Here is a 14,383-nt window from a genome sequence, read left to right as displayed (position 1 = left end):
TATAGGTCCCTATGGGATAACAATGATCAGTATAAGAGATCAGTGTGTGCAGTGTTATAGGTCCCTATGGGATAACAATGATCAGTATAAGAGATCAGTGTGTGCAGTGTTATAGGTCCCTATGGGATAACAATGATCAGTATAAGAGATCAGTGTGTGCAGTGTTATAGGTCCCTATGGGATAACAATGATCAGTATAAGAGATCAGTGTGTGCAGTGTTATAGGTCCCTATGGGATAACAATGATCAGTATAAGAGATCAGTGTGTGCAGTGTTATAAGTCCCTATGGGACCTATAACACTGCAAAAAAATGTTTAAAAAAAGTGTTAATAAAGGTCATTTAACCCCTTCCCTAATAAAAGTTTGAATCACCCTCCTTTTCCCATAAAAAAAATAACAGTGTAAAAAAATAATAAATAAACATATATGGTATCGCCGCGTGCGTAAATGTCCGAACTTTAAAAATATATCATTAATTAAACCGTACGGTCAATGGCGTACGCGCAAAAAAATTCCAAAGTCCAAAAAAGCGTATTTTGGTCACTTTTTATACCATTAAAAAATGAATAAAAAGTGATTAAAAAGTCCGATCAAAACAAAAATCATACCGGTAAAAACTTCAGATCACGGCGCAAAAAATGAGCCCTCATACCGCCCTGTACGTGGAAAAATAAAAAGTTATAGGGGTCAGAAGATGACATTTTTAAACGTATACATTTTCCTGCATGTAGTTATGATTTTTCCCAGAAGTGCGACAAAATCAAACCTATATAAGTAGGGGATCATTTTACCCGTATGGACCTACAGAATAATGATAAGGTGTCATTTTTACCGAAATATGCACTGCGTAGAAACGGAAGCCCCCAATTGTTACAAAATGGTGTTTTTTTTTCGATTTTGTCGCACAATGATTTTTTTTTCCGTTTCGCCGTAGATTTTTGGGTAAAATGACTAATGTCACTGCAAAGTAGAATTGGTGATGCAAAAAATAAGCCATAATATGGATTTTTAGGTGGAAAATTTAAAGGGTTATGAATTTTAAAAGGTAAGGAGGAAAAAACAAAAGTGCAAAAACGGAAAAACCCAGAGTCCTTAAGGGGTTAAAGGAAATCTGTCATCAGAATCACCCGCACTAAACCTGTTACACGGGCTTGTAGTGCGGGTGATCCTGATTAAAACGCTTCTTACCTGGTTAAAAATGGTTCAGCGCTTCTTCAGATATCTATATTTTTAGTTTTCTGTTATTCCCTGGCTCGGGACTCAGTGGGAGGAGTTATCATCTGGGACTCGGCCACACGTCATTCTAAGTGGGCGGAGCTGCCGCCCGGCTCATGAATATTCATGACCTTATCCTCCTGGTCTAACTCCTTGCGCCGCGTTCCGTACACCCGGAAGCGGCATTCTCCCCCCGGCTTCACTCAAGCTGCGGCCCTATACAAGTAAGAAGACGGGCTGCATGAGTGAAAAGCCGGGGGTGGGAGGAAGGGAGGGACTTGTGTATTTATTCACAAACTGAAGGAACAAGCAGGTTATATATATATAGATATATTTGTGTGGATAAGTTCATGAATATTCATGAGCCGGGCGGCAGCTCCGCCCAGCTAGAATGACGTGTGGCCGAGTCCCAGATGATAACTCCTCCCACTGAGTCCCAAGCCAGGGAAATAACAGAAAACTAAAAATATAGATATCTTAAAGGAGTAGTCCAGTGGTGACTCAGTGGTGAACAACTTATCCCCTATTCTAAGGATAGGGGATAAGTTGCAGATCGCGGGGGGTCCGACCGCTGGGGCCCCCTGCGATCTCCTGTACGGAGCCCCGACAGCCCGCGGGAAGGGGGCGTGTCGACCTCGGCACGAGGCGGCGGCCGACACGCCCCCTCAATACAACTCTATGGCAGAGCCGAAGCGCTGCCTTCGGCAATCTCCGGCTCTGCCATTGAGATGTATTGAGGGGGCGTGTCGGCCGCCGCCTCGTGCGGGGGTCTACACCCGCTATATCAGCGGAGAGCCGGGGCCCCGTACAGAGAGATCGCAGGGGGCCCCAGCGGTCGGACCCCCCGCGATCTCAAACTTATCCCCTATCCTTAGGATAGGGGATAAGTTTTTCACCACTGGACTACCCCTTTAAGAAGCGCTGAACCATTTTTAACCAGGTAAGAAGCGTTTTAATCAGGATCCCCCGCACTACAAGCCCGTGTAACAGGTTTAGTGCGGGTGATTCTGATGACAGATTTCCTTTAACCCCTTAAGGACAGACCAATTTTTTACCTTAAAGGGTACCTCTCATCAAAAAAACTTTTGATATATTATAGATTAATATATGCAGAATAACTTTACAATTGGATGTTATTAAAAAATATGCTTCTTTCTATTTAATTTTCCACTTTGAAAAATGACCACTAGGGGTCTCCCTACCAGTCCTGGCAGCAAACATTTCAGACTCATGCTGGAGTCCTAAACACTACGAGCTGCCAGTCTGCTTTGTTCACAAAGGAGAACACTCAGAGCTGCCAGCCTGCTTTGTTCACAGCCTGTTTGGCTGTGAACAAAGCAGGCTGGCAGCTCTGAGTGTTTAGGACTCCAGCATGAGTAAGAAATGCTTGCTGACAGGACTGATCGGGAAAAATACAATAGAAAGAAGCATATTTTTCATTAACATGCTATTGGAAAGTTATTCAACATTCATTAATCTAAAATATATCAAAAGTTTATTTGATGAGAGGTCCCCTTTAAGGACCGGTTCTATATTTTTTTATTTGACATGTATCTCTTTAAATGGTAATAACTTTAGAACACTTTTTCTGAGCGGAGCGATACTGAGATTGTTTTTTCGTGACATATTGTACTTTATATAAATGGTGCATTTTTGTTGACACATGCAGCATTTTTTGTGAAAAACTCAAATATTGTGAAAAACTGGAAGATTTCTGGTGTATTTTTATGGTGTACACTGTGCGGTAAAAGTGATGTTATTTATTCTGTGGGTCGGTACGATTATGGCGATTCCCATTTTATATGGCTATGTTCTTTTTCTGAGCAAAATCCTTTTTCTGCCGTTCATTTTCCAACAGCCGTAACTTTTTTATTTTTCGTCCGATGCCATTGCGTAAGGGCTTATTTTTTTGTGGGATGAGCTGTACTTTTTATTGGTATCATTTTTGCTATACGTGCTACCTTTTCATCTTTTTTATTCTGCTATTTGTACCAAAATTGGCAAATTTTGCGGGTTTTTTTACGGCGTTCACCGTGCGGGATAATTTACATTATAGTTTTATAGTACACGTCATAACGGACATGGCAATATCTATTATGTATATGGTTTGTGTTTTTGATCTTTTTTGGTGATAATACAGGGATTTTATTGGGAATGGGGCATTTTTTTATTTTATTTTTACACTTTACTTTTATTGAAGAATTTTATTTCATTTTTTACAGGTTATACTATGAATACATTTGTACTGCAGCACAGTATGACCCGATCAGATGCACACAGTACAGTCTATGGCTGGATCTCACAGGCTTCCGTAGCAGGCAGACAGGAGGTCATGATCTGACCTCCTGCTGCCATAGCAACCAACGGTGACCCGCGATTGTAGCGCGTTCCCCCTGTCAACACCATAGATGCCGTGATCAGGATTGATCAAGGCCTCAATGGGGTTAGTGCTGCCGGGACCGGCGCAATAGCGGCCCCGGCAGCTGTGGTGGGACTCAGGCTGTGATTGACAGCCGGGTCCTGCCGCCAATCTCCTGCGCTGCCCGCGGCAGTACCTGAGATCGCTAGGACGTATGAATATGTCCCAGCGTGCGAAGGTGTTGGGAGCTGGGAAGTATGCATACGTCCTATAGCGGGAAGGGGTTAAGGATCGAGGGCCCACGTTCTGCTGCCCTTCTATGAAGCAGGGTCACAAATTGTCAGCCGCCAGGACCTGTGGCTAATACCGGATATTTTTTGGCTACTGAGGAATGCGTATAGCCTCTATTTCTAATTATTATTTGAGATAATCCATCTTCATTTGCTCTACATCTACTCTTGGCAGTGCTGGAGCATCGCACTTGAATGCCCACTGTGCGGCTTGCGCGCAATTCACACGAGGGACACTGACCGCTTATCTCCCTCTGCTGCACGGAGCGCAGCTCTCAAACCATTCTAACACACATACCAGCTGGACTATTTGCCGGGTCACCAGATCTTACTGCTGTGGCTGCCGCTGTCACTATCAACACCTTAAAGGCCGGACGCTGAACCGAGCCACTGTGACTACCTGTCACCATCAGCAACATCTGCTACCGTGAGAAGGTCGGGCGCAGGACTGTACCAGCACAGATCCCTACATCCACGGAGCACGCCACTCTGAGGGAGACTTACTGCTTTCACCACGGTAACATCTGGAAATGTTTCTATACTATTTATCCCATTTATGCACTGTAGGAAATTTCAATCAGCGGCGCCTCTCTTTGATAAATTCTTGAAAAGTTGGCCGCCACTTCTCTTAATTGAACTGCGTTGAACTTTGTTGAAATTGGAGCCGGCAACTACATCTCTTGCCACTATTGCTACAATTGAACTCAATTGAACTCTGAAACAGATCTTAGCGCTTATCGATTTTTATGACAGCTTCATTTTTATTATCATGATGGATTAATTATCTCTTAATTTTATCAGCTAATTTTTTATTATTTCTAATTATTTCTATTTCTTGGTATACCTGGAGCAAGGGCCCTGCCCAGGTATATTTTACTATTGTCTAATGAATGTAACTTTTATTTTAACTGTTCATTCTCAGGTTGTTTGTTGTTATCTTATTTTTTTTAATTCTTCTTTCATTTGTGGGTGCTCGCTCTGTGCGCATACCTGCTGGTCCACGCGTATATCCGCTAGGTCCATGTGTGGGTGGGTGGGTTGTTGTGCGCATAGACTGACACATCCAACATTTTCCATTATTATCTATATTTACATATCCTTGTTATTTATTTTCTATTAATTTTCCATTAACAATTATATTTTCTTCACCTTATCCCTTACACATCATTTCTTTGTCCTCCTCTTTCCACTACTTTATTTCCCCTTTCTTGCCTTTTTTCCTTTCCCATTTTCCTCTTGTCTTCTTTTCTGCTATCCCTATAGGACTGGTATACACTAGGGATCGAACGATTATCGGTATGGCTGATATTATCGGCCAATAATCACGATTTTGGGCATTATTGGTATCGGCAATTACCTTGCCAATAAGCCGATAATGCCCGCCCCCCGCACCGCGACTGCCCCCCCGACCCACCGCACCGTGTCTCACCCCCCACCGTAGTGCTGGGCGGTATACCGGTATGAACCGGATACCGTTTTTTTTTCTCCCATGGTATGGATTTTTGCCCATACCGCTATACCGGTCGGGCCCCTCCCCCTACCTCCGAGTCACTAAAAAAAAAATAAACTTACCCGTAATGGGGGTGGTCCGGGCCATCCATCCTTCCTGTAGTGTCCGGCGGCATTCCGGGTGGAGGGTTAACCGGTCCGGACTGTACTTCTTCTCCAGGGGTCCTCTTCTCCACTCCGGGCAGGCTCCAGCCTAGTACGCTGCATAGACGCCAGCGGCGTCTATGCTGCGTTACTAGGCCGGAGCCTGCCCGGAGTGGAGAAGAGGACCCCTGGAGAAGAAGTACAGTCCGGACCGGTTCACCCTCCACCCGGAATACTGCCGGACACTACAGGAAGGATGGATGGCCCGGACCACCCTGACAGGTAGGGGGAGAGAAGCGGGTGGCGGCGGAGGTCTATGGCACCGCAAAAGCCACTGTAGTGCATTGATTTAAAGCGCCCACTTTAAATCAATGATCTGCGGCGGTGTCGCGGGGGGATAAATAGCCGATAACTTATACCGGAATATCGGTATAAGTTATCGGCCCTAACCTCCACCGATTATCGGTATCGGCCCTAAAAAAAACGATATCGGTCGATCCCTAGTATACACCCTTTGTATTCTTTTGCTGCCTAATACCGGACATCACTGATCCTGGTGATGCCCAGCATTACCCCTTTAGATGCCGCAATCAAAGTTGCTCGTGGCGTCTAAAATAGAAAAAAAATCTATCCCGGCAGCTCAGCGGAGACGATCAGGACCACCGCGGTGAAACCTGCTTAGAGGACGGCGGGAGGGCCCTTACCTGCCGTCCAATCATTGGCTGGAGCAATTGAGCACCGATAACATTTCTGCAATCAGAAGATTACATGTAATAGTCTCCTATGGGGACAATAAAGTTGTGTAAAAAAAACAAAAAACAAAAAAAAACAATGTGATTTAACCCCTTCCCTAATAAAAGTTTGAATCACCCCTCTTTTCCGATTTAAAAACAAGTATGTAACCAAAAATAAACATAAACATATGTGGTATTGCTGCGTGTATAAATGTCCAAACTATAAACATGTAACATTAATTAAACCGCATGGTCAATGGCGCATACATAAAAAAATTCCAAAGTCCAAAATTGCCTATTTTGGGTCATTTTCTATACCCTAAAAAATGTTTTATGAAGAGATCACAAAGTCCCATCAAAACAAAAAAGGAACCGATAAAAACTACAGATCACCGTGCAAAAAAAAAGCCCTCATACCGCCCCGTATGCGGAAAAATAAAAAAAGTTATAGGGGTCGGAAGAGGACAATTTTAAACATACCAATTTTTGTGCATGTGGATATAATTATAAAGTAGTAAAATAAAATAAAACCTATATAAATAAAAACAGGTGAGGAGGAAAAAATGAAAACATCTGTGGTCCTTAACTCTTTCAGGACTCAGTTTTCCACTTTTGTTTTTTTCCTCCTCACCTTCTAAATATCATAACGCTTTCAGTTTTCCACCTACAGACCCATATGAGGCTTGTTTTATAAGCCACCAATTTTACTTTGTAATGACATCAATTATTTCACCACAAAATCTACGGCAAGACCAAAAAAGAAAATTATTTGTAGGACAAAATTGAAAAAAAAATGCCATTTTGTAATTTTTTTGCGGTTTCCCTTTCAACGCAGTGCACTTTTCGGTAAAAATCACACCTTATACTGTATTTATTCTGTAGGTCCCTACGGTTACAAGGATACCTAATTTATGTAAGTTTTATTTTCTATTACTTCTTTAAAAAAATCATAACTACATGCACCAAAATTTATGTTTAAAATTGTCATCTTCTGACCCCTATCACTTTATTTTTCTGTATACAGGGCGGTATGAGAGCTCATTTTTTGCACCGTCATCTGGAGTTTTTATCGGTACCATTTTTGTTTTGATGGGACTTTTTGATTACTTGTTATAAATTTTTTTAGGGTATACAAAATGACCAAAAATACGCAATTTTGGACTTTGGAATTTTTTTTTACGTCCACGCCATTGACCATGCAGTATAATTAACAATATACAGTGGTCCGTCAACATACGATGGTAATTCGTTCCAAACGAGCCATCGTTTGTCGAATCCATCGTATGTTGAGGGATTCGTGCAATGTAAAGTATAGGAAGCTGTACTCACCTGTCCCCGCCGCTCGAGATGGTGTCCTCACCACTCCCGATGGTGACCCTGGCCTCCGCTGGGCTCTCCGCTGTCTTATCCGGTCCTCCGCTGTCTTATCCGGTCCTCCGCTGTCTTCTCCGGTCCTCCGCTGTCTTCTCCGGTCCTCTTCTGTCTTCTCCGGTCCTCTTCTGTCTTCTCCGGTCCTCTTCTGTCTTCCGCAAGGCAATACTGGGCCTGGTAGCGACGTCATTACGCCGCTGCATACGCCATTTCTATTGGATGACGTGTGCAGCAGCGTATTGCCGTCATCGGAGAGGGCCGAGAAGACACCGGAAGACCAGCGCTGGACCCGGAGGGCACCCCGGAGCATCGTGGAGGGGTAAGTAATACTTACCGCACCACACAGGGAACATTAAGCTGCTATCCGGCAGCAGCTTAAGCATTTGGCGCTGCCGGATAGCACTTAATGCGATGGCCCCGACATAAAAAAGCATCGTATGTCGATTTCATCATATGTCGGGGCCATCGTAGGCCGGGGGGGTCACTGTATTTTTATAGTTCTGACATTTACACACGCGGTGATACCACATATGTTTATGTTGATTTTTGTTTACATATTTTTTTTTTGGAGCAGCAGATCCCCGATCAGACAGAGATGCAGGTAAGCACCCTCCCCCGTCCTCTCAGCTGTTCGGGATGCCGCGATTTCACCGATCCCGAACAGCCCGTCTGAGCTGCCGGGAACGTTTTACTTTCACTTTAGACGCGGCGATAAACTTTCATTGCTGCGTCTAAGGGGTTAATGCTGGGCATTACCACGAATGATGATGTCCGGCATTAAACACGTCTGATAGCCGCCAGGACCACCCGGCTCTTACTCCGTGTCAGCACGTGAGCCCAGGTCATAGCAGGGGAGCGGGCGCAGGGTGTACAGGTTAAAGATACATGCCCCATGTAAAATGCTCGTCAACAAACGTGGAATTGAAAACAACGGGGGATGTAGTAAAAACTTATTGGGCCACAAAATTTTGTGGAAACACTAACACATGACCGAAAAGTGATGGATGTGCGGGGATACAGTCTCGATTACAGGACATTGTTGTAATGTCCGTTTATTTGCTTTTGTATTTTTCTGTTTAGGTGTGTATTCACACACTAGCATGTTCAGAGCAGTTTTCTATTTTCCCTGGCTAGGGAATGGTTAATGCTCTGAATGAATGAGAACTCCGGTGTGTCTAGAAATCTCCAGCTCTGTCTAGCTTCTGGGCTGGTGATTGACATGCTGCTGTGAAGCTGTTGGTGAAACACCCTTTGTTTGAGTCTTTAAATCTACTATTTTTTGCCAAAGCATGCACTCTGTATTTATCTTTGAGATGTTCTGGGTTTTAGCCATGGTTATGTAGCATGCTCATAGTAGATTTTAATCTGTGTTTGATTAGTCGTTTTTTAGGATTAGTATGTCCTTTCTGCTAAGTAGCTGTTCACACTGTGTGTTTTCTTGTATCCGTTTTCTGAGTTTTTGTAACAAGACATCCGTGTTACCTTTTCATGGGGTATCCGGGGAATTGAGAATTAGGACAAGAGATCTCCGTGCTCCATGGCGGACTTGGGGAGATTGCGTTCTGGTATCAAGACATTCCTGTGTCTACTGGAGGTTATCTAGGGGATTGAGTTATAATTCCTGTTTGTTCCTGGAGTCTGTGCAGACTCATCCGTTTCCCAGTCTTGTGTTCTGTACCTAATCTGTTTGTTGGTTATCTGTGTCCAGTGTGAACAGTGTCCTATATTTATATCCTGTTTGGTTGATATGATCTTTAGAGTTTGTTAGTATTTGCACTGATCATAGAGTTCATGATCACTTGATTAGTGTTTCCTCTGTGCTTTACCATTGGTCTATAGTGTCCTCTGTGCTTACTGTCTGATCTGTGTCCTCTGAACTTTATCTGTTTATGTTAGTTATCTGAGTCCAGTATTCATAGTGTTCTATGTTCCCGTAAGGTTTCTGGCTAGTGACCGACTGTGTATTACTATGTGTTTTTTCGCCACTGCACTTTAGCGCAGGAAGAGACCAGCGCTCAGTTGTCGATCCATCGTTTAGGATAGATGGGCAAGTAGGCAGGGAGAGTGTTTGTTTTTTAGGGTCAGTTTTGGGCTCACTCTCCCTGTCAAACCCCCCTTCCCCAGTCGGTCCTGATAATCGTACTCGTGTTTACAGAGGAAAATTAGGAGGCGGAAATTGTTTTTGCATTATAAGGGGTTAAAGGTATTTTTCTAATCTCTAATATTTTCAATGTTTTGAGGTAATAACACCCGACCCTTCACCTTTCCCTAATAAATTACAATTCTTCTTGAAATTCTACTATTGGGTTCTCCCTTAATTCGTTCGCGACCAACGACACACATTTACTTCATGGGTCGAGTGAGGAAGTATGGGCGGAGCTAGCGATCTGCCGGTAAAGACCGACATGGAACACCACTCCGGTGCTGGTTTTCATTTAAATGTTTAAATGCCGCATTTACTAATGACCGCAGGACTTAAACTGTTTTGCTGGGCATTTCTGGTGTTTAGAGGTCCAATCACCCTCTCCCCCACACTGGTACTTTGTGCACCCGGTCGTGACTCTTCTCTGCATTTAGTAGGTAATACTCACCTGAGAGGTTACTTGTAGGAATGTCATCTTTATACTGCCCATCACCGCTCACATCTGTCTCTTCTTCTTTTTTTATGTCTGTAGCATTAATATAGATCAGATCTTTCCCTGTAGGAGTGTTCTCCTTATACTGCTCATAGCCGCTCACATCTGTCTCTTCTTCTTCCTTTATGTCTGTAGCATTAATATAGATCAGTTCTTTCCCTGTAGGAATGTTCTCCTTATACTGCTCATCGCCGCTCACATCTGTCTCTTCTTCTTCCTTTATGTCTGTAGCATTAATATTGTTCAGATCTTTCACTGTAGCAATGTTATCCTTATACTGCTGATCACCACCCATATCTGTCTCTGGAGCATTAATATTGTTCAGATCTTCTCCCTGATTCATAAGATGTGGAAGAAATATTGTAAAAGTCATCAGACAGTAGGAGAAGTCACGTGGGATGTTATAGATGAGGAGTCATGGAGGGTGAGGGGACTGACCACAAGAGCTTCACAGCCCTTCTACAGATCATAGGGAATATCTCCATCTACCTGATCATCCTGTGGAAGAAGAGGACGGGGACACCTCTCTGGTGCTGTTCTCTTACTGGATCTGACTGTAGGGAACACATACAGAGACTGAATTCATTCTTTACATACAAATAATGAGAGGACGTGTGTATATAGTCATGTCTATTACCTGGTGATGTGAGGGGCTGCTGATCCTCCATCATGACCTGATCCTTGTACTGATCCTTGTGTCCTTCTACATACTCCCACTCCTCCATGGAGAAATAGACCGCCACGTCCTGACACCTTATAGGAACCTGACACATAATGATACAGTCATCACCCCGACCCCTCCAGTGGTGTTACTGTATAATGTCCCAGCATTCCCAGCAGTGTCACCTCTCCAGTCATCACCAGACCCCTCCATTCCTGTATAATGTCCCAGCATTCCCAGCAGTGTCCCCTCTCCAGTCATCACCAGACCCCTCCATTACTGTATAATGTCCCAGCAGTGTCACCTCTCCAGTCATCACCAGACCCCTCCATTACTGTATAATGTCCCAGCAGTGTCACCTCTCCAGTCATCACCAGACCCCTCCATTACTGTATAATGTCCCAGCATTCCCAGCAGTGTCACCTCTCCAGTCATCACCAGACCCCTCCATTACTGTATAATGTCCCAGCAGTGTCACCTATCCAGTCATCACCAGACCCCTCCATTACTGTATAATGTCCCAGCATTCCCAGCAGTGTCACCTCTCCAGTCATCACCAGACCCCTCCATTACTGTATAATGTCCCAGCAGTGTCACCTATCCAGTCATCACCAGACCCCTCCATTACTGTATAATGTCCCAGCATTCCCAGCAGTGTCACCTCTCCAGTCATCACCAGACCCCTTCATTACTGTATAATGTCCCAGCAGTGTCACCTCTCCAGTCATTACCAGACCCCTCCATTACTGTATAATGTCCCAGCAGTGTCACCTCTCCATTCATCACCAGACCCCTCCATTACTGTATAATGTCCCAGCAGTGTCACCTCTCCAGTCATCACCAGACCCCTCCATTACTGTATAATGTCCCAGCAGTGTCACCTCTCCAGTCATCACCAGACCCCTCCATTACTGTATAATGTCCCAGCAGTGTCACCTCTCCAGTCATCACCAGACCCTCCATTACTGTATAATGTCCCAGCAGTGTCACCTCTCCAGTCATCACCAGACCCCTCCATTACTGTATAATGTCCAGCAGGGTCACCTCTCCAGTCAGCAGCTCCATCATCTTGTTGATGAGTTCTAGGATCTTCTGTTCATCCATTTCCTCATGTATCAGGGAGTGAGGTGGGGGCCCCGGGATTGGGCTCAGGGTTCTTCCACTAGAGGACTTCTTCACTACTGTGTAATCCTGTGTATGGAGAGACACATTAATATCACTAAATACATTCCCAGAATCCCTCACCTCTCCAGTCATATTCATCTGTTATTCCATAGATAAGAATGAGGTCATGTGACATCACTCCCAGAATCCCTCACCTCTCCAGTCATATCATCTGTTATTACATAGATAAGAATGAGGTCATGTGACATCACTCCCAGAATCCCTCACCTCTCCAGTTAGCTGGAAGAGTATCTGTAGGGTGAGGTTTATGATCCTGTCGGCCATCTTGTTCCTGTGTCTCTCCATGGTTGATGGGTCATCCAGGAGAATTCTCTTATATAGAAGATATCAGCAGAGGATCCTGGATTGGAGAAACCTGAAGGGAAGAAGAGGAGACGATCATAAACCGCACCAGATTCTATGGAGAAATAAAATCCATTTCCTGGAGATAATCTGGGGAAACATCTGAGGAGACATTATAGAAGTTTTCAGATTTCTCTATAAAACAAAATCCATTGTCCGAGGGCTGTAAAATAAGAGACTAGAGTGCACTCCCCTCTCCCGTCCAGTGGTGGCGCTCTGGTCCTCCAGGTCTTCTGAGGTCGCTCTCCCTGCTCTGCTGAAGACGTTGTGAATCCATTTCTCCTAATTTCTGAGGCTGCGGTGTATTCAGAACGTCTTCATCAGAGCAGGGAGAAGAATAGAGGGATTCAATATGACATTGTCCAATGAAGAATACTGAAATGTGTCCACTAGGGGGCACAATATACATCACAATTACATCAGGATTTTATGTGAATTGTGATATGTCCCCCCGGAAGAACCTGCTATTACCTGCAGCAGAGGCCGAGCATCATATACCGTTACACACGCAGGGTCTGGGCCACCACCGGAGTCAGTGTTTCCCAAGCAGGGTGCCTCCAGCTGTTACAGCATTTGGCTGTCAGGGGATGCTGGGAGTTGTAGTTTCACAACAGCTGGAGGCACGCTGGTTTGGAAACACTGTCTATAGTAATCATAGGGGCGCGGGAGAAACTTAAAAAACCTGATGGTTACATAGTCCTGTATGGAAGAAGTGGCTGATACCCGGAGAAAAGAGACTGACCAGGTGACAGGATGAGCGGGTAAGTGACCTGATACCTTCACCATCCAGACATCCCCTGGGGGGCAGTATAGGCAGGAAATCAGGCAAACAACCGCTGGTCAGCACGGCGCTCCCTAGAGAAACAACCGCACAGCGCCATGTCTAAGCCACGCCCACCTACATTATTTTATTACATAAATGGGATATAAACTTATTAGGGGAGGGGCTTCTATTACAAACCCTGAATAACGCTCTGCCATAGTGATCAGTGTTATCGGTGCTCGGCTTATACAGGCTGTGGAGGTGTCTGTATACTTAGAGCACCGATCTGAGCACAGAGCATGGTAAGGCGCCCTCCGGCCGTCATCTCAGCTGATCTAGACTCCGCCCCCCAACAACTGAATTTTACTCATTTTAGATCCTGCAATCGACTTTGATCATGGAATCTAAAGGGTTAATGGCGATGAGCGTCATTACTGGTGAGTCCTGGCTGCTTATAGCTCCTGAGCTCACTTCAAAGTCCCATATGGGGCACAGAATGTAAATATACATCGTCTCCTTAAGGGTTAATAATAAACATCCCCAATAATCCTGATCTGATGGTGACCGCACACACATACCTGTATCTGTAGAGGAGCCGTGTGCTTACAGGACCTGCGATGATGTCACCGTCATGTGATCTTTCACATGGAGGAGGAGTCACATGATCAGGGGCTGCTGCTCTGAGAAATCTCCACACACAACACAACAGCAGTGATTGCCCCACCAGGACCTGCTCTGTATCTGCTACATGCAGGAGGTGTAGGACCTGTGATGATGTCACAATCATGTGACCAGTACATTTGGGGGCAAAGTAAGCAGTATAGATGTGACTGTGGCTAAAGGACCTGTGGGAAGGATCATGTGACATGAGTGGGCGGAGCTCAGCAGTGCAGGATAGAAGAGATTGAGGGTAAAGGACCTGTGATGACGGTCATGTGACAGTAGAGTCCTGCATACACTGAGCAGATGAGCCTAGAGCAGCAGCCCCTGATCATGTGACTCCTCCTCCATGTGACTGATCACATGACGGTGACATCATCACAGGTCCTGTAAGCACACGGCTCCTCTACAGATACAGGTAGGTGTGTTCTCTCCCTGTCAGGATTCTCTTACGTCCCTCCAGCAGCACAGATGGTATATTCCTCCCCCCGCACACTGGTATGACCCATGCATTGTACTGACAATAAAACCTTACAAGGGTTAATCGCACCCCCTCCCCTATATAGAGGCCGA

At 44.8% G+C, this 14,383-nt stretch overlaps 2 protein-coding genes and 1 pseudogene across 2 annotated transcripts in view; 1 reads left to right on the top strand and 2 right to left on the bottom strand.

Annotated features, from left to right (window-relative positions):
- Window positions 1-14,383, top strand: part of LOC130298229 (zinc finger protein 850-like) — a 185,923-nt pseudogene that overhangs the window by 61,530 nt on the left and 110,010 nt on the right.
- Window positions 1-14,383, bottom strand: part of LOC130298244 (zinc finger protein 585A-like) — a 74,003-nt gene that overhangs the window by 29,020 nt on the left and 30,600 nt on the right. The gene's annotated exons all lie outside the window — the stretch shown is intronic.
- On the bottom strand, window positions 9,374-10,954 carry LOC130298241 (uncharacterized). The gene is made up of 3 exons (XM_056551167.1): window positions 10,837-10,954; window positions 10,689-10,753; window positions 9,374-10,533 (listed from the first exon to the last, which is right to left on the bottom strand). The coding sequence occupies exons 1-3, from the start codon at window positions 10,922-10,924 to the stop codon at window positions 10,081-10,083; spliced, it is 606 nt and encodes a 201-aa protein (XP_056407142.1). The 5' UTR covers window positions 10,925-10,954; the 3' UTR covers window positions 9,374-10,080.

This window comes from Hyla sarda (assembly GCF_029499605.1).
Source record: "Hyla sarda isolate aHylSar1 chromosome 1 unlocalized genomic scaffold, aHylSar1.hap1 SUPER_1_unloc_6, whole genome shotgun sequence".
In the NCBI taxonomy this organism is placed as follows: Eukaryota; Metazoa; Chordata; class Amphibia; order Anura; family Hylidae; genus Hyla; species Hyla sarda.
This window is presented reverse-complemented; position numbering and strand designations above follow the sequence as displayed.